A 17,360-nucleotide genomic window follows, 5' to 3' on the forward strand; every position below is an offset into this window, starting at 1 on the left:
CTACATAAATATTGGGTATTTTAATTTTTATTAAAATTAGTAAATTATAATTTTAAATTCGAATAATTTTTAATTAATACTCCATCCGTCTCATTATAAATATTTCATTACTTTTGGGCACGGAGATTAAGAAATGTGTAATTAGTAGATAAAACGGGTGTTTTGCTAAAGAAAGAATGTGACATTTATAGTCAGACATTTGTAATGGAATGGAGGGACTAGTAATTAGTATCTTATCTTAAAATGAAAATAGAAGCTTTTGATATAATTATAAAGATAACAGAAGTTTGTGTATGAAGTAAAAGTGAAGCCAAATTTTGCATTTGTTAGAATTGTGCAAGTCGAGCACCACATATAGCGCTGACGTTCAAGCAAGCACCACGTCCTCATTCATTCCTCGAGAACTGCTTTCGCTTTTACACACACACACACACACACACTTGAACTCGTCCATGGCGTTGGGAGTGACTGCTATTATTGCTGCTACAGCTCCTCTCAGGCCTTCTGCTTTCACGTGTAGTTCCAAATGCAGCACAAGCAGAACCAGAAGCAGAATTTCTGCCAGCAATGGCTCTTCCACTCCAACTCTTACGCAAACCTTCCCAGGTCTTCTCTCTCGCTCCATCTCTAACATTAAGCTTTTGTGCACATGTGCCCTAATATTTGGTTGATTTATGGTTTCTAGTTTAGGTAAATGATGTAAAATTTTAGGTAATGTTGTCGTTGAAGCTCGGATAAGATATGAATCCAACTAAATACAATTACATTTTGATCAGACCTGAAAGATACATTGGGGCATCAATCACTACTGGAGAGTTAATAGGAGGAGAATCCTAGTCCTACTTCATCCTCACCAAAATCACTACCATAGATAGAATTACTCCATGTTTCTTCAATCATTGAATATAAGAGAACATTCTGTCTTAATTGAAGATGCCTTATGGTCATCAAGGACCTCTTCTTTTCTATTCATGGTCATATCTGAGTTCCAATGGATTCCTTACTCACCCATAGGTTTGACCAGTCAGGCAGTCACTGTCATCAATAAAGGTGGGTAGAATCTCATAAACAAAGTATTTACTTGTCCTCCAAAGGCAAATTTCTACAAGCTAAGGTATTCAGTATGATTCCATCCATGGACGTTAGACATGTCTGAAGTCTTTATACGAGAAGTCCTCTTATATTTGACTTGGTTCTAAGTCCATGGAGACATTTTAATATGTCTGCAGATTGAATCACAGGCAAACCAGAGGCAGATGTCGTAGTTATAGGAAGTGGCATTGGTGGACTGTGCTGTGGTGCGCTCTTAGCAAGATATAATCAAGATGTTTTGGTATTGGAAAGCCATGATTTGCCTGGGGGTGCTGCACATTCATTTACAATCAAAGATTACAATTTTGACTCTGGTCCATCTTTATTCTCCGGTTTTCAATCAAGGGGTCCTCAGGCGAACCCTCTAGCTCAGGTATATTACGTTTTTATTGCTTCATCTCTTGAATTTAATTTTTTTGCTTATTATTCTTTTTTCGGTGCGGTAATAAATAGTAAATGCCACCATTAAAAAATTGGAGTCAATGCAACTATAAGATGTTTGTTCTTGGATAATTTGAAGGTCCTTGATGCATTGGGTGAATCACCTCCCTGTGTAACCTATGACTCGTGGAAGGTATACATACCAGAAGGTGAATTCCTGTCTCGCATTGGCCCAACTGAATTTTTCAAGGTAAACTTTTTTTGCCATTTTCATCTCATGATTCTGCAGAAAATCCAAAATGATGGTAAACACAATAATACCTTTTAGATATTGTGCTGAGGTTACAGGAACAAGATAATAGTGAAAACAAATGATGAAGATGATAGAGAAAGTGAACAGTATAACCACATCTTGTCTTTATAATGCTGACCAAAATGATGTTCCCATGGAAATTATTACTTTTGATATGTGAAAATGGGTTCTGGTTACAGATATATATGGTAACTGTTGCATTATTTTGCAGGATCTACAAACGTATGGTGGTCCAAATGCTGTACAAGAATGGAGAATACTTCTTGTGAGTACAAGTTTTTTCCTTTAATCTTTGATAAATTTTTGGAAGTTCAAAAGATGCTTACGTGTGCTAATATAGATGTTAAGTTACCTGTAGTCCCTATGCATAACTTTTACTCTTTGTAGGATGCAATACTACCATTATCTGCAGCTGCAATGGCCCTTCCTCCATTATCCCTTCGAGGAGACCTGGGCGTTCTTTCAACTGCTGGTGCTAGATATGCCCCTTCCCTCTTCAAGTCTTTTCTTCAAATGGGACCTCAGGGAGCCCTAGGGGCTACAAAGCTTCTCAGGCCGTTCGTGGAGATACTTGATTCGTTGGAGCTAAAAGATCCCTTTGTACGAAACTGGGTGGATCTTCTTTCCTTTTTGCTTGCAGGAGTGAAATCTGACGGTGTACTTTCTGCAGAGATGGTAACCTTTGTTTTCAAGCTTTCAAGTACATTCTACAAAATACAAGTTCTCTGATCCTTTTTCAATGTTTAGTTGACTGGTTTTCCTGCATAACTTTCTATATTGATTTTGAGTTATATGTTGCTTACTGAGAAAACTTTAGTGTTTACTCAAACCTAGCTTTCATTTTCTTCAAATTTGCATAGCATGATATCTAATCATACCAGTGCTGCCTTTGTGCTTCCTTTTTTGCAGATATACATGTTTTCAGAATGGTACAAACCGGGATGCTGCTTAGAGTATCCTATCGGTGGTAGTGGGGCTGTTATTGATGCTCTTGTCCGAGGTCTAAAGAAGTTTAATGGCCGCCTCTCTCTTAGAAGTCACGTGGAGAGTATTATCGTTGAAGATGGCCGAGCAATAGGAGTGAAGCTAAGAGGTGGACAAGTGAGTAAAACCTCAAAAACAGCAGCAACTGTATATTAATTCATTGATTCTCAAATGTGATTTTGCTCTTTTTTATAGTTTGTTCGCGCTAGAAAGGCTGTGGTCAGCAACGCATCTATGTGGGACACGCTGAATCTATTGCCAAAGGAAGTTCTTCCACAAAGTTACCAGGAGAGGATCAAAGCAACCCCACAATGTGAATCATTTATGCATCTACATTTAGGTTTTGATGCAGAGGTGAGAGCTTTGCTTGGTCTCAATAAAATGTTTAAAAAACTTGCTTGTATCTATATATACTACAATGTGATCTATCACCTTATTTTGTGTTTCAAAATTGTAATGGTTGATTAGGGTATGAGTGAAGACCTAGGAATCCATCACATAGTCGTGAATGAATGGGAGAGAGGAGTTGATGCCGATCAGAACGTCGTTCTTATCTCTGTACCTAGTGTGCTAAGCCCGGATCTTGCACCCCCGGGGAAGCACGTCTTGCACGCCTACACACCCGGAACCGAGCCTTTCGAGCTCTGGGAAGGTCTTGATCGCAAAAGTGACGAGTACAAGCAACTCAAAGCTCAAAGAAGCGAGGTAGTGAATGTTTCTTATGCTTGAAATTCCTTCGAAAATGTTCATATTTTATGAAGTGGTGGTGAATGCAATAGGTAATGTGGAAGGCTGTGGAGCGTGCTCTAGGCCCTAACTTTGATCGTGGCAAGTGTGAGGTTAAGTTAGTAGGGACTCCATTAACACACCAGAGGTTTCTCCGGCGGAACAGAGGCACCTACGGTCCGGCTATAAAGGCCGGCAAGGCTTCGTTTCCCGGCCACTCGACTCCCGTCTCGCACCTTCTGTGCTGCGGGGATTCTACTTTTCCTGGTATCGGCGTGCCTGCGGTTGCCGCCAGTGGCGCCATTGTTGCAAACTCACTTGTTTCTGTGTCTCAACACTCTCAACTTCTTGATGCTGTAGGATTGTAACTCTCTCTTTACAATCGTTACTGCTTATAAATATTACATAATTCTTTTCAAACAAGGGATGGAAGCATACAAATCTCTTTTTATAAATAAGATGAGCATATTTTAATTCAGTTATTTACTGTATATATGTTGTGCAATTATCACTCATAAGGTAGCACAATTAAACTCACAGAGACTGGTGACATCGTGCATGATCTCGTCAACAATTACAATGTGACCACATAATTTCATTCTAATAAGTATGGCTGGATTTTTCAATTGGTGGGTCACGTCGTAACAATTGCTCTAGCCGTCAAATTTTGATTTGCGTATCAACTTTAGAGTGTAGCGTGAACTATTGATAACCTGATTACTTATTGCTGATTATGGCTAATCGAATAATTAATATAGTATAATTATTATAGCAGCCGAAATCGAATAATTGATATAATATTAATTTGTAACAGAATTAGATTAAATTAATAGTTCATTAATTATCACGTCAAACATTAAAGTTAATATGTAAAATTAAAATTTAATAAAATTTTAATAATTTGTAATCAATTAACCTAAATATTAACCTACGCCGTGTGGAAGGGGATGAGGCGATCAGATGATTCAGATTCATCAAAAGGCTCTAATCTTGATTTATCATGTTATTGCTTTAATTACTTCCAACGTTGTTGGGCCAATTAATTTTATTTTTAAAGCGCTATTTAAAGAGTCCAAAATAAAGAATTAAAAGGCCCAACAAACTCCTCTCTCTCTCTCTCTCACACACACACACATCAAATGGGTCGCTCAGAAAAGTGGTTCTAGTCGACTCCACCTGAGGAATAATAATCAATTTGCTATGCTTGTATTTAACGCCATTATTTTATTTTTATCGATATTGAAACAGTTTGGGATTACTTCAAAAGAATAATGTGACAAATATGATATCCCAACTGCCAATGTTCATTACCTATAATAGCTTTTGGTTCAAGTACTGAGGATTTGTGCAATGTTTTGTGAGAGAGAAGAAACCATTTTAGTAGTACATTTTTAATGTTTAGATATTTAAAGAAGAAAACGGTATAAAATAAATGTCGCTTGTTTTAAATTGAAGGATTTTGATTTGATTATTTTCAGGTATAAGATAAATATAATAGAAATATAATAAGGGTTTAATAACATGTATGTATGCGTTTAACTAGTTTTTAGGGGGACTATATATAATATATGTGTGTGAATAGAAGTAAATGTATAAAACGAAAATGCAGGAAAAGCACATTCTAAAAGATGCATGCATGCATCTCTCCCCCATTGATCCATCAACCAAGAGAAAATGAGCTGCTACGGCGACGGTGGTGTGTTTGCGAGGCGTACCATCTCGTGCGCTTCTGCACCCTGCTCCGCCCCTAGTTCGCCCAAGAGCAGGGTCAAATTCCTCTGCAGCCACGGCGGCAAGATCCTCCCCCGCCCCTCCGACGGCCAACTCAAGTATGTCGGCGGCGAAACCCGCGTCATCTCTGTTCCCCGAGATATCTCTTTCCAAGGCAATAATTAATTCCTCTTTCGATTGATTTATTGATGAAAATTTTCAGATTAAATGAACATGAATGTTTATCGTATGATTTAACATCTCCGCGAGGCGAGATCTTAAATTAGGTTTTCACAGAGTCACAAAATTGAAAAACTGAATAGTTTAATGATGCATACAGAATTAATGAAGAGGTTGACATACATGATCGACGGCGGAATGGTGCTCAAGTACCAGCTGGCGACGGAGGATCTGGACGCGTTGGTGACGGTGAAAAGCGAGGAGGATTTGGTGCACATGTTTGACGAGATGGAGCATTACCAGATGATGGGGCTGCCGAGAATGCGCACCTTCCTCTTCCCCATCCACAACACCGTCATGGACGAGCAGCTGCCTCTCGATCAGCGCTACATCTTCTCCATCAACGGCATCATCACCCCCTCCCCCTCCAAAAAGCCCCACCACCTCGCCGTCGGATCCCTAGCCTCCTCCACCTGCACTTCCCCCAAATCTCCAGACAGCTACGCCGCCGAAGCGAATTTCAGCACTGCTTTTGCCAATGGGAATATGCATCGGATCCAAAGCTCTCCCAGCATATCCAACCTCCTCAACATCGCACAGCAAAACAACAGCAACAGCCATTATTCTCCTCATCACCAGCTTCCTCCTCAATACTACCACACCCACTCCGGCTATAGGTCTCCCAACCCGCCCTTCAGGTCTGGGCCACGATTCCAACCAGATTACTCCTCTCCTCCCCCTCACTCTCAATCATATTATAACTACCCCTCTCGAGATCGAGGAGGAAATGAATATTGCAGCAAATGCATGCACAATGATAACTGTGCGCATTTCTCAGATAGAACAAGTTTTGACAGGCTCCCAACCTTACCATGACATTCATTTTTTCATCTTCATTAATTACTAGTTTGTATATCAGTAGATGACTCGCCTTCTGTATCTATCTATCTATTTGTGAATACTGAGGAGGAAGTGGTGTTGCTCACTGTTGCTGTTGCCAACTTTCTTGTATTTTTATTTAAATTTTCATTATATTTCACTAATATATTCAGTTTTATTCATTTTAGTGAAACAACAGTTGAGGAAATCAAGCAAATATTCTTTGTGAATTACCTGAAAACTTGGGAGATTGATACAGAAACTAGACGACTGTCATCATCTCTTCAAAAAATCAGACACGCTAGACAATAATAACACATTGAATACGACGAACGTTGATCAATTAAATATAACCTACCAACTGATTCACCGCTGCTTGATCTATAATCTTCATCTCCGCTTGTGACCCACTCCTATTGTTTTCTAAATTGCACTTCCTTCCAACTTCTGCTTTATCACATATTCCAACAGAAATTAGTCCTTGTACACAAAGGAAGACGTGTGTGTCCAAAATTTGTTAAGAATACCCCATGCTCCTCTCACTTGCTGTCTGTGAAATCTGCATCAATGACATCGCCATCAGGTCGCTTCTCCGATGATTCGGAAGAGGTAGAGCTAGCCCCATCACCGGGGGTTGGGCCTGGGCCTGGGCCTGCGCCTGCGCCAGGTTGGTTGTACAGTGACTGGCCAAGCTGCATGACTTCCTGATTCAGTGCAGTCATGGCATCCTTCATTGCTTGGGTTGAGCCTCCAGAGATTGCATCCTTGAGTTCTCCAAGTTTGGCCTCCACCTTCTCTTTTACGGGGGCTGGAACTTTCTCGCCGAGTTCCTTCAACTGCTTCTCCGTTTGGTAAACCACTGAGTCTGCCTGGTTCTTGGTATCTATTGCATCTCTCTTCTCCTTGTCTTCCTTTGCAAATTTTTCAGCTTCGCTAACCATTCTCTCCACCTGTAGTGAATGTAAATTTATCAACTAAAGGATAAGGGACAGAGAAAAGAGAATCCTCCTCACATGAAAATACACTCGTTTAGTAAAGACAGTTATCACACTCCTACAAAATGATTCAAATCTGTCTGTCAAATGAAGACAACTGGCAAAGGCAAAGTATACTATCCATTCAAGCAAAAGAAAATACTGGCTCCAACTCAGTATGTGTAAAGTCGCCTAAGCATATCATTTCAAGAAAGCTCACCTCATCACCAGGCAACGTGCTAGCACCAGTAATTTTGATATCTTGCTTCTTCCCAGTTCCCTTATCTATAGCAGTAACTGAGAGGATTCCATTCGCATCAATATCAAACTTGACCTCAATCTGTGGGACACCACGGGGAGCAGGTGGAATTCCATCAAGGCGGAAGCTGCCTAAAGATTTGTTGTCACGAACAAACTCCCTTTCACCTTGAAGGACATTGATCTCGACACTGGTCTGACCATCCGCAGCTGTTGAGAATACTTCGGATTTTGAAGTAGGCAGTGTGGTATTTCTGGGAATAATCTTTGTCATCACTCCACCAAGTGTCTCCAGTCCCAAAGATAATGGTGATACATCCAAAAGGACAATATCACTAACATCTCCCGCCAAAACACCAGCCTAACCAGATAAAACAAGCACGAAAAAATGGTTAGACGATATAACTTCAGGATGACGAGTCGCAACCAAATCAAATCAAGATATTACCTGAACAGCAGCTCCAAGGGCTACCACTTCATCAGGATTCACAGTAACATTTGGGTCCTTTCCAGTCATCTTCTTAACAAGCTCCTGAACAGCTGGAATACGTGTGGAACCACCCACCAGTATTACCTCATCTATATCACTTAAGGAAAGCTTTGCATCCCTCAATGAATTCTGAACTGGAGTTTTTAGTCTGGAAAAAAACAGTGTTACTTCAAGAAGCTGCAAAGAAAGTACAAGTATAGAATACAAATTGCACTTATGTTCTGATGAATTGATGAAATAAGCTCACCTGTCAAGCAAATCCGAGCATAGTTCCTCAAACTTAGCTCGTGTAAGTGTGGTTTCAATATGTTTAGGGCCATCTGCAGTGGCAGTAATGAAAGGCAAACTGGCCAAAAAAAAAATGTGAAACAAACAATGAGTATGTACATATTCAATATGTTGCCAAAGGAGTTGAAAAAGTATAAACGTGCCTAATGTTAGTTTGAGTCAAAGACGAAAGTTCCATTTTGGCTTTCTCTGCAGTCTCAGTCAAACGCTGAAGGGCTTGTTTGTCCTTCAATAGATCTATCCCTTCATCCCTTTTGAAACTTGCAGCAAGCCAATCAACAACTCTCTGGAGAAATTTTAAAAAAAATGTAAATGGCCCAAAGATAGTCAATTGCCATGGAAAGCCAAGAAGCACCATGTTGAACAACACATGGAGCAACCAGCATTTACACTGTGCATGAATTTGTGTGTGTGTGTGTGAGAGAGAGAGAGAGAGAGAGGGAATTGGAGAGACATAGCTAGTTTAATTTAATAGATGATCAGGAGTACCATCTACCAACCTTATCAAAGTCATCACCACCAAGATGAGTGTCTCCGGACGTCGAAAGCACTTCAAACACACCATCACCAACCTCAAGGACTGAATTATAGTAGGCAAACAAAATTTATTAAGTATTTTCGAAGAATTCTTATTTAAGCTATATGTAAACTAATAACACACCAACTTCAGTAACCAAATATAATGCTGGTAAAAAGAAATGCATCGAAGATGCCAGAACAATGACAATTGTAAGAGATAAACCAAATTTACAACAATAAATTTCTACATTGCAGCTCAAGCATTTACCTTAACTCATTACCACTAATGAGTAAATATCATTGTATTTGTCAAACTAATGATTTCAACCATGTAATAAGACTCTTATTACATGTTTCAAATGATTAGTTTGGCAAATACAATAATTTCAAAAGATACTATATCTCAGATACATGTGTTTGAGAGGCACCAAAACATCAGTAAAGAAAAAGGACAAGAGTTTCAAAAGACACTTAACTCTACCTGAAACATTAACAGAGCCACCCACCTTCACAACAAAATCAAGAACAAAGAAGAAGATATTTTAAGAAAGAAAAGAGAAAATGAATATACCTGAAACATCAAAAGTGCCACCTCCTAGGTCAAAAACCAGAATAGTTTCATTACTTTTCCTCTCGAAACCATAGGCCAATGATGCAGCAGTAGGTTCATTTATAATACGGAGGACCTCCAAGCCAGCAATACGACCAGCGTCCTTTGTTGCAGTCCTTTGAGAATCGTTGAAGTAAGCAGGGACTGTAACTACTGCTTTGGTGACCTTGTCATTTAAGAACTTTGATGCATCATCAACAAGCTTCCTCAAAACCTAAACCCAGAAAGAGGAAATTTTTTCAGGAGATGAAATGTAGAAGTACAATATTTTGCAACACTCAAGCACTCAGCATACTCATCCTCAGAGAATAACTCTCTTCGATTTGCAACAGAATCTAACTAAAAATGGGAGAACCAATGACAGGAGAGAACGTGTCTCGCAAACATAATACTTCATTAGATTGGCCATTTTCCTCGATTACTAAGGTGCATGCACAAGCATACATACTTCCTAAAAATGATACCAGCGGTGAATGCATATCCATTTCATAGAATCTAACAGCATCAAAATCCACTACAATTGTTTCAATGTCTGATCGCAATAGCAAAATAAACAGTAAAGCAATGCATTATATGAATTCAACGCAAATTAAAGAACGGATTGACAACAGAAAGAGCTTAGATGAAAAATTGATATCAGTGGTAGAATATAAAACCTGAGCGGATATTTCTTCAGCTGCAAACTGTTTTCCAATGGCGGGACACTCAAGCTTGACATTCCCGTTTTCATCCCTCACGACATTATACGAAACCTGCTTGGATTCGTCATCGACCTCCGACATCTTCCTCCCAATAAACCTCTTAACAGAGAAGAATGTATTCTCGGGGTTCACCACGGCCTGCCTCTTCGCAATCTGACCCACCAACCTGTCACCATTCTTAGTGTAGGCAACCACAGACGGCGTCGTCCGCTGGCCTTCGGCGTTGGTCACGATGGTAGGCTTTCCTCCCTCCATTGCCGCGACGGCGGAATTGGTGGTGCCGAGGTCAATCCCGACAACCTTCTCCGCCACCACACGAAAAGTAGAGCCGCGTCGGCCGCTTCGATGCTTACTCCTCAGCTTCAATCCGAAGGGGACGGAGCTGCCGTTGACCTTGGAGCCGAAAAACACAGTTCTATTGGGATGGTTTGTGGAGGATTTGACGGCGGTGAAGTGAGCGACGGCGCCGAGAGCATTGATTTGAGCAGTGGAGGACGCCATTCTGCGAAGTTGGTGAGAAAAGAAAATTCAATTCAGCAATCCCTAGTTAGGAATAGAATTGGGGAGGAGCTGACGTCGGTAGAGGTGAGACTGAAAATTTTGGTGAAGGAGATAGATAAGAGAAGAGGAGGAGGAGGAAGTCGGGGTTTATGGGGGAAGGATGACGACACGTGTACAATTCTAGAATCATCTGTCGTCTGTGCTTGGTTTCAGTGGTTTTGTGAACTTGGGGAAGATTGGATGTTGTTGGTAATATTTTTTTAAAATAGATATTGTATTTATTTATTCAATACTAACATTATTATTTACAATACCTTTTTTAATAGATAATATTGTATTTAGCCGAGTACTATACACTGCAAATTGTGTCGAGCTTACTTAAATAAATAGATTTCTAACATTATATTTTGTACTATAAGTATTTTTGCTACTTAACTTATTACTTCTTTCTATACATATAATTATTATTTTCTGATCTGAGTCATGACTCATCTATGTAAGATTTATTTATTGGATTATCGTAGGTTTTGGGATCATTCAAAACATTCTTCTTGAACTTGATATCCCAACACATGCATATTCACAGAGGTTGTCTTCCTTGTATGTTGAATTTGAATTCGAGGATACTAAAAAGGGGGGCGATAAATGGCTACTCACAAACTATTGGATGTTGTGAATCCAAACAAAATGATTGTTCATGATTTCAAAAAATACGAATCATGAGAATGAAAATAAATGTAAAAAATAAAAATGACCATTTCATTCCACCATATCAATCACCTCGTAACAACTACCTAGGCAACAATGGAGATGTTGTAATCATCTTCGCATTTCATGTTCGGATAGTAAACTATAATAGAATGTAGGAGTAGATTATGAATATGACATGAGTGTGGCCAAACTTCAAATCAGTAAAACTTGTTATTTATTTATGTAAATTTGTATTAGTCGAAAGAAAATAAGTTGTCCCTACTGAAAGCTGAGAAGAAAACAAACGATGGATTAGGCGACAAATGCCACTGAAATTCCTTCAAAGCAAAACTCACAGTTAAATCTCATCAACATTTAAACCTCTTTACTTGTAGTAAACACGTAGGGGATAAAAACGAAAGATACATTCTTCAAAAAAACAGAAGCCGGTAGAGTTTGGTAGAAACCAACACTGCAATAAGATGGCGACAGACTTGCAATATTCAAACCACTTGATAGTTTTCAGTAGAGAGCAGCATTCTTTGAGCAAACTTGGGAGGATTACCTCCTTTCAGAGGCAAAACATTAGCCACCTGAAACGGATGAAATACAGTAAGAAACAGGCACAAAAGAATGCACTATAATTAATACTTAGGATCATCATATGATCATTATGACTAATAGTCAGCTTCTTCAACTCTTCTTTTTCTACTTTTTTTTTGGGTGGGGTGGGGTGGGGGATATTCCAATTTTCTTCCATGAAAAATACTCGTCAAGAGTTGTAAAATAGTAGGAGCCTGTGATGCACAAAGGGCAGAAGAGAACCTTTAGATTACTGAAAGTTCTTGTAGAAGTAAAGCGCACAGAAATTGGGAAAAGATCTGAGGTATCGATTGCAGGAATGACAAATTCCATAGATCCACTGCAAGCACAACATAAAATAATAAACCAAATCAGAATCACAATGGAATCAGATTGAAAACTAAGCAGAAAAAATTCACTGTTAATTAACCTGCGATTGGAGTTATCAATGAGTACAATAGACCATTCCAAAACTGATTTCCTGGCGTCGTACCTGCAATTGATATTTCAAAATGCTCACTGCTTTCTTGATATATTGAACAGACAATTAATCGAATGAGCATCACAGGGTACAAGCCTTAGAATCAACAATAGTCTCTCAAGATAATTTCATGTTAAACTCTAAGCAGGCCACATGTGGACCCATCCATTTGTTTGGCTTGCTCATCACTATAAAACAACTTGTTCTTTAAATCAAGTGGGCTTAGGTAGCCCTATCAGTCAGTAGGGTTTGCAATAAACATTAGATAAGCTTATCGAAATGAGTTTGTTTCACAAGCAGAGCCACACACTGAAGGGGAAACAAATGGTGTTAAATTCCACCAATCATTTTTTTTACTTGAAATTCCACCAATAATTATGAACACATGTTTGAGAGACTATACTATTTGCTCAAGCAATGCCTCAGACAAGTGTAGCTTAGCTTCTTCACAGATTAGAAAACTCTAGTGTCTGATCTAGTAGTCAACTTTTAAATCTCAATTGCAGCTTCTTACAAGGTAGGTAGCAGACTGAGGCCTAGCCCTACACCACTGCCTGGTGGAATTAGGATGGGCACAATTTTGGAGAAAGCAGGAAAAATCCCAAGGACTGTTTTCAGTCTAGGCAGATCTCGATAGAACATTGCCCAACTGTAATTACTTTTTGAACACCTATGTAATCCAACTAACCACAAATACCATTTACTTTACTCATTTCACCAGACTCATTTGTCCTTTATGGGAAACAAATTTGAGTAAAATCACAAGCCTAATTCACCAGGTAAGAAAATAAACCAAAACCATCCAATCTCCCCTTCAAATCAGAGACTTAACAGTTAACACACATACTTACTCATTCCTAGTGGTTTTTGAAATAAAATTCCTTTTTAGTCTTATAGAATATTGCCCAACAGTTATTCTTTCACATCTTATTGTAATCTAGCCAATAAATCAAAAGGAAAATTACAATTTCCATCATAAATTACAACTTTTAAGGACCTTTTACCAAACTCAAATATGCCCCATGTCGAGTCATATGTTGAAATCAATGCCAAACACAACAAAGAGAGAACAGTATTTAGATGTATCAAGGCTTGAGTCACTGAGAAACTCCAATCCAATACTTCACAGTAAGTGATAAAAAAGAAATATAGGAAACATAACATTTGTAATAACACTTTAGCAATGAAATATTAATAGTAAACACTAAGATGAAACCACACCTCCAGTCCCCATCGATTTGTTGTACTCTTGGTGGCTCTCTAAGAGCTGGGAGAGGAATTGAAATCACAACATTTTGTAGATCAAAAGTTGGAGCTTCATACTCTATGTTCACATAGGTGTCATTCCCAGAAACAGAAGGCCAGCAGCTAACTGCAATGACAAAATATAATCAAGAAGTAGACCATTTACAAGATGGCATATCTTTCTAATGGCATTAGAGCTTGGTCATATAGAAGAAAAGCTTACTTGACAATGGCACAAGTGACTCATCTCCACTTTGCATTCTCCATTTCAACAAACTAACACCTTCACTGCCCTGGCCAGAAGGGAACGGGCGATTTGGGTCCCTAAGACCCAATATATTTTCACCATTATACAAATCCCTATTAATATTGGGGTGAGTCTTATATATAACTCCTGGATTATCACCAGTCTCAATCTGAATCAACATAAGAAAACAACACTCTCAGAAGCATCCAACGTGAACAAAAACAGTCTTTTCAGATCTCAATACAAGTGAATGCAGACCAAGTGAACAAAATCAGGGCAGAAACGAGAATTGAGGTACCTGAACTTGGATGAATCCGTCATCCTGGTTAAGTATCTGTAGTGATAGCATGCCCTGCAGATCAAAGTTGCCAATACCACCGTCCCGTTTTAATGTTACATTAAGCTTTTCTTCGATACTTAATGTAACAGGGTCACTTGGCAGAGACGCAGGTGCTCTGGACTGACCAGCACTTGGTCTCACATCTTCAACAATCATTTCACCTTCAGCTTTAAGAGATTCCAAAAATTGGTTGGTTCTTTGTGTTTTCCCAAGCTGCATACCAAAACCTTTTGGCGGAGCTGAAGCAGAGGATGCTGGACGACCTAATCAAAAAGATCCAGAAGAAAAGAATTAATGCAGCCTAAATTCATTAAATTTACCATTAAACCACCATAAAACATGAGTAATTTTACCAGTAACGAACATTTAGTCAAAAATTACAAATAATAATTTCATATTTAATATTTTTTCCATAAACTTAATATAAAAAATGATTACCAACTTGTATCAATAGTGACACATTATTGAAAAGCATCTAATGAACAAAAATAACACCACACTCAGAACAGAGGATTCCATTAACTATATTCACTTTTAAAGGAGGCTGCAGGTAATATAGTGTCTCCTATAGCTGAAATAATAGCAAATTAACCCAGAAGATGAACTCAGAAAACACATTTCAAAGGATGCTGCAATCTTTTTTTAGAGGGCAAACCTTTTGGCTTAGAGAAGGAATCAACTTCAGTGCTTAATCCAAAGCTAGAACCACCTCCAAAACCACCACCACTACTAGATATGCTGGTGTCACTGCCAAAGCCAGTATCAATTCTTCCAGAACCCATTGATTGCAAAGACATGAATCCTCCCTTGTCACCTCTATTCTTCTCAATCTATATAGAATACACAATAACTTAATCCATCCATGATATGAAAAAAGACAAATAGAAGTTGAGCATCATTGTTGACCCAAACCATTTACCTTGCTTTTGTCAATCTCACTAGCCTTCCGTTTCATCACATCCTTGGTTTCATTGATTTTACTTTGCAGGACCAACTTGTGCAGTTTCTCTTCGTGACTTTCCATCTCACAATACTGTTTGACTTGTGCAACAGTGACATTTTCCTTGTGTCCCAGTGAGATTACTTCATCAAATGCAAAAAGAATCTCAAAAGCTGTCTTGCCAATGCCTTCCTCATCTAGGGAATAAGAGTACTCAGGCACCTAAGATGGTTAAAGAAACAATAGTACATTTACAATATTACCAAGAAGGTCAAAATTTTCCAAAAAGTTTCATGTTAGAACAATGACTTCAAACCATTGTTCTAGTACAGAATATGTATGTACAAGCGAACTCAGTATTTAAGCACAATAAATCAAGGAAAATAAAGAAAGGATACAAGTTTTGAAAGTAGCCTCAATGTCTCCAAATCCTCGAGAATGTTGCTCTGCTTATTTGTAACAAGAAGCAAATAGAGGGTCTCTATTGGCTGATAAACATAACGGACATTCTCAGTCTCAACATAAGTATGTTGCTTCCCTGTTCCCACCAATTTGGGGAAAGCTGCAAGGTACCCCTCAATTCGTATACGAGACATATCAACAAACTGCCTCGAGACAAGTGCTGTAAAAGATATGAAATCACAAAGTTACTTATGCACACTGCTGATCAAAGGAATGAACATAAAAAATGACATCATAGAAAAATAATTCAGAAAACTTGCCAAAACTTATCACATTTATGGCAAATAACATGAATTGCTAGAATATCTGATCAGCACAACGAAGATCAAATGTGAACATATAAACATTAGAAAAGGTGTTCACGAAGGTTTAGCAGAAGGCACAAGGAACATAAAGAAGAATGTTTAAACAAATGCGTAATAAAGAAGGCATTACATGGAAAATGCAGATAGGTTTAAAACAAAATGGACTGAACCAAATTAAGCCTAGGGATGTAAACTAACTAAGCAGAACCACAACAAGGCCAATACTTATGAAAGTATAGAAGTAGGTCTCAACTCTCAAGTGTATTTAAATTATTCGGTACAGCCCCTCAAGACAGTCAATCTCAATTAAAAAGTTATCAATAATTGTCCCAACTCTATATTCAATCAGAAGGCATAGAATAACTACATAACCAGTCACACAAACAAGGTAATTCAGATCCCAGAATTGTAAGCACTTCAGATTTTTGGAGAATTTACACCATTTCAATGCTGACTTAGTAGAGAGATTTTACATTCAACACGGACACGTAAAATAAGTTTATTAAGTTATAAAAACTAAAAGAACTGACTAAATATAGCATCTTCTCATATCCAAATTACATAACCAAAATTAGGAGTAGTAATATATGAAAATCAGAAAGGATCAGGAGCCTACCTTTGCCCGATTTACTTATGATGGAAGCCGCAAGTACAACCTGCATCATAGAGATAAACGTCAAAAACACAAACATAGCAGTTCAAAATGAGAATCAAAGAGAAAAATGTCATAGAAAACTCACCATCTTGTTTTCTTAATTCTCCCACGGGACACTAATAATCAATTAAACGTGAGACTAACAAGAGAAAAGCCCCAACAACACCTACAAAGTCACAATAAAGCCTTAAAATTCGCAGAAGTAACGAAATCAAGTAGATTTCACGAAGAGAAAGAATGCGCAGCACGCTAGTTACACAATCACATTATCCAGATCCCGCCCGATGCAACGATCTAGGTTTCAAAATCGTAAAACGTACAGATACATGAAACCTGAGATTTAGAAAATCAAGCGTGGCTTCCGTGCAGATACCACGGAATCAGAATGCAACCGAAAAGAAACATAAATTAGCACTAGTTTCGAGCAGATCAACCGAGCAAAACCCCAGATCAAAACTTACGTTACCTTCAAATTCACCAAGATCCAGATCAAGCGAGTAGACTGCAGAGTGCGATGAAATTGTAAATTAATCGCGAAGAAATGGGGGTTGTATATGGTTAGGCTGGTTTGCACTGTCACCCTTGAAATATCCTCATTTTGCAAATGTGCACCCTTTAAAATGCAAAAATAACAAGACGAAAACAACGGCTTGGTGTCAAACATTACTTAATTTTATTTTATTTTATTTTTTAAAATTACAAGAGATATCTATAATCTATAATATAATTATGGTAATATCATTTTATGTCTCATTGTTTTGCTGAATTATCAATTATGTCCCAATTTTATAATATTATCAAATTGAT

General features: G+C 38.4%; 5 protein-coding genes across 10 annotated transcripts in view; 2 read left to right on the forward strand and 3 right to left on the reverse strand.

The window, feature by feature from the left end:
• Positions 1 to 17,360, reverse strand: part of LOC131008955 (uncharacterized) — a 984,029-nt gene that overhangs the window by 170,022 nt on the left and 796,647 nt on the right. The gene's annotated exons all lie outside the window — the stretch shown is intronic.
• LOC131008937 (prolycopene isomerase, chloroplastic) lies at positions 303 to 3,951 on the forward strand. The gene is made up of 9 exons (XM_057936057.1): positions 303 to 606; positions 1,242 to 1,465; positions 1,613 to 1,723; positions 1,998 to 2,051; positions 2,174 to 2,461; positions 2,696 to 2,887; positions 2,966 to 3,124; positions 3,239 to 3,475; positions 3,550 to 3,951. Exons 1-9 carry the CDS (start codon positions 453 to 455, stop codon positions 3,862 to 3,864), a joined length of 1,734 nt encoding a protein of 577 aa, XP_057792040.1. The 5' UTR covers positions 303 to 452; the 3' UTR covers positions 3,865 to 3,951.
• Positions 5,071 to 6,447, forward strand: LOC131009010 (uncharacterized). Its single transcript, XM_057936194.1, has 2 exons — positions 5,071 to 5,381; positions 5,547 to 6,447. Exons 1-2 carry the CDS (start codon positions 5,171 to 5,173, stop codon positions 6,260 to 6,262), a joined length of 927 nt encoding a protein of 308 aa, XP_057792177.1. The 5' UTR covers positions 5,071 to 5,170; the 3' UTR covers positions 6,263 to 6,447.
• Positions 6,465 to 10,862, reverse strand: LOC131008923 (stromal 70 kDa heat shock-related protein, chloroplastic). Its single transcript, XM_057936043.1, has 8 exons — positions 10,061 to 10,862; positions 9,366 to 9,618; positions 8,776 to 8,855; positions 8,419 to 8,561; positions 8,235 to 8,333; positions 7,946 to 8,135; positions 7,460 to 7,858; positions 6,465 to 7,215 (listed from the first exon to the last, which is right to left on the reverse strand). Exons 1-8 carry the CDS (start codon positions 10,604 to 10,606, stop codon positions 6,805 to 6,807), a joined length of 2,121 nt encoding a protein of 706 aa, XP_057792026.1. The 5' UTR covers positions 10,607 to 10,862; the 3' UTR covers positions 6,465 to 6,804.
• LOC131008946 (coatomer subunit delta-2) lies at positions 11,509 to 17,160 on the reverse strand. Of its 5 annotated transcripts, none has more exons than XM_057936087.1 (13): positions 17,020 to 17,137; positions 16,811 to 16,911; positions 16,639 to 16,719; positions 16,515 to 16,554; positions 15,530 to 15,753; positions 15,111 to 15,353; positions 14,847 to 15,021; positions 14,150 to 14,454; positions 13,828 to 14,020; positions 13,581 to 13,731; positions 12,309 to 12,371; positions 12,122 to 12,218; positions 11,509 to 11,889 (listed from the first exon to the last, which is right to left on the reverse strand). In XM_057936087.1, the coding sequence occupies exons 3-13, from the start codon at positions 16,639 to 16,641 to the stop codon at positions 11,800 to 11,802; spliced, it is 1,584 nt and encodes a 527-aa protein (XP_057792070.1). In that variant the 5' UTR covers positions 16,642 to 16,719; positions 16,811 to 16,911; positions 17,020 to 17,137; the 3' UTR covers positions 11,509 to 11,799. The 5 variants fall into 5 exon arrangements, with proteins under 5 accessions (XP_057792070.1, XP_057792068.1, XP_057792069.1 ...); XM_057936085.1 differs by having other exon boundaries at positions 16,819 to 16,911; positions 17,020 to 17,132; XM_057936086.1 differs by having other exon boundaries at positions 16,819 to 16,886; positions 17,020 to 17,120.

This window comes from Salvia miltiorrhiza, chromosome 2, assembly GCF_028751815.1.
Source record: "Salvia miltiorrhiza cultivar Shanhuang (shh) chromosome 2, IMPLAD_Smil_shh, whole genome shotgun sequence".
NCBI lineage: Eukaryota > Viridiplantae > Streptophyta > Magnoliopsida > Lamiales > Lamiaceae > Salvia > Salvia miltiorrhiza.

What these genes read in the sequence shown, in the direction of transcription:
- LOC131008946 (XM_057936084.1), bottom strand. An exon ending in CATAAGTAAATCGGGCAAAG is followed by an intron (nt 15,754 to 16,514) that starts GTAGGCTCCTGA and finishes TATCTTTTACAG; the next exon opens with CACTTGTCTCGAGGCAGTTT. An exon ending in ACGGATTCATCCAAGTTCAG is followed by an intron (nt 14,021 to 14,149) that starts GTACCTCAATTC and finishes ATGTTGATTCAG; the next exon opens with ATTGAGACTGGTGATAATCC.
- LOC131009010 (XM_057936194.1), top strand. Translation starts at nt 5,171, where the DNA reads ATGAGCTGCTACGGCGACGGTGGTGTGTTTGCGAGGCGTACCATCTCG. An exon ending in CCGAGATATCTCTTTCCAAG is followed by an intron (nt 5,382 to 5,546) that starts GCAATAATTAAT and finishes TGATGCATACAG; the next exon opens with AATTAATGAAGAGGTTGACA.
- LOC131008937 (XM_057936057.1), top strand. Translation starts at nt 453, where the DNA reads ATGGCGTTGGGAGTGACTGCTATTATTGCTGCTACAGCTCCTCTCAGG. An exon ending in GCCCAACTGAATTTTTCAAG is followed by an intron (nt 1,724 to 1,997) that starts GTAAACTTTTTT and finishes ATTATTTTGCAG; the next exon opens with GATCTACAAACGTATGGTGG. An exon ending in TGAAGCTAAGAGGTGGACAA is followed by an intron (nt 2,888 to 2,965) that starts GTGAGTAAAACC and finishes TCTTTTTTATAG; the next exon opens with TTTGTTCGCGCTAGAAAGGC.
- LOC131008923 (XM_057936043.1), bottom strand. Translation starts at nt 10,606, where the DNA reads ATGGCGTCCTCCACTGCTCAAATCAATGCTCTCGGCGCCGTCGCTCAC. An exon ending in TGGCACTTTTGATGTTTCAG is followed by an intron (nt 8,856 to 9,365) that starts GTATATTCATTT and finishes ACTATAATTCAG; the next exon opens with TCCTTGAGGTTGGTGATGGT. An exon ending in TGCTCGGATTTGCTTGACAG is followed by an intron (nt 8,136 to 8,234) that starts GTGAGCTTATTT and finishes GTTTTTTTCCAG; the next exon opens with ACTAAAAACTCCAGTTCAGA.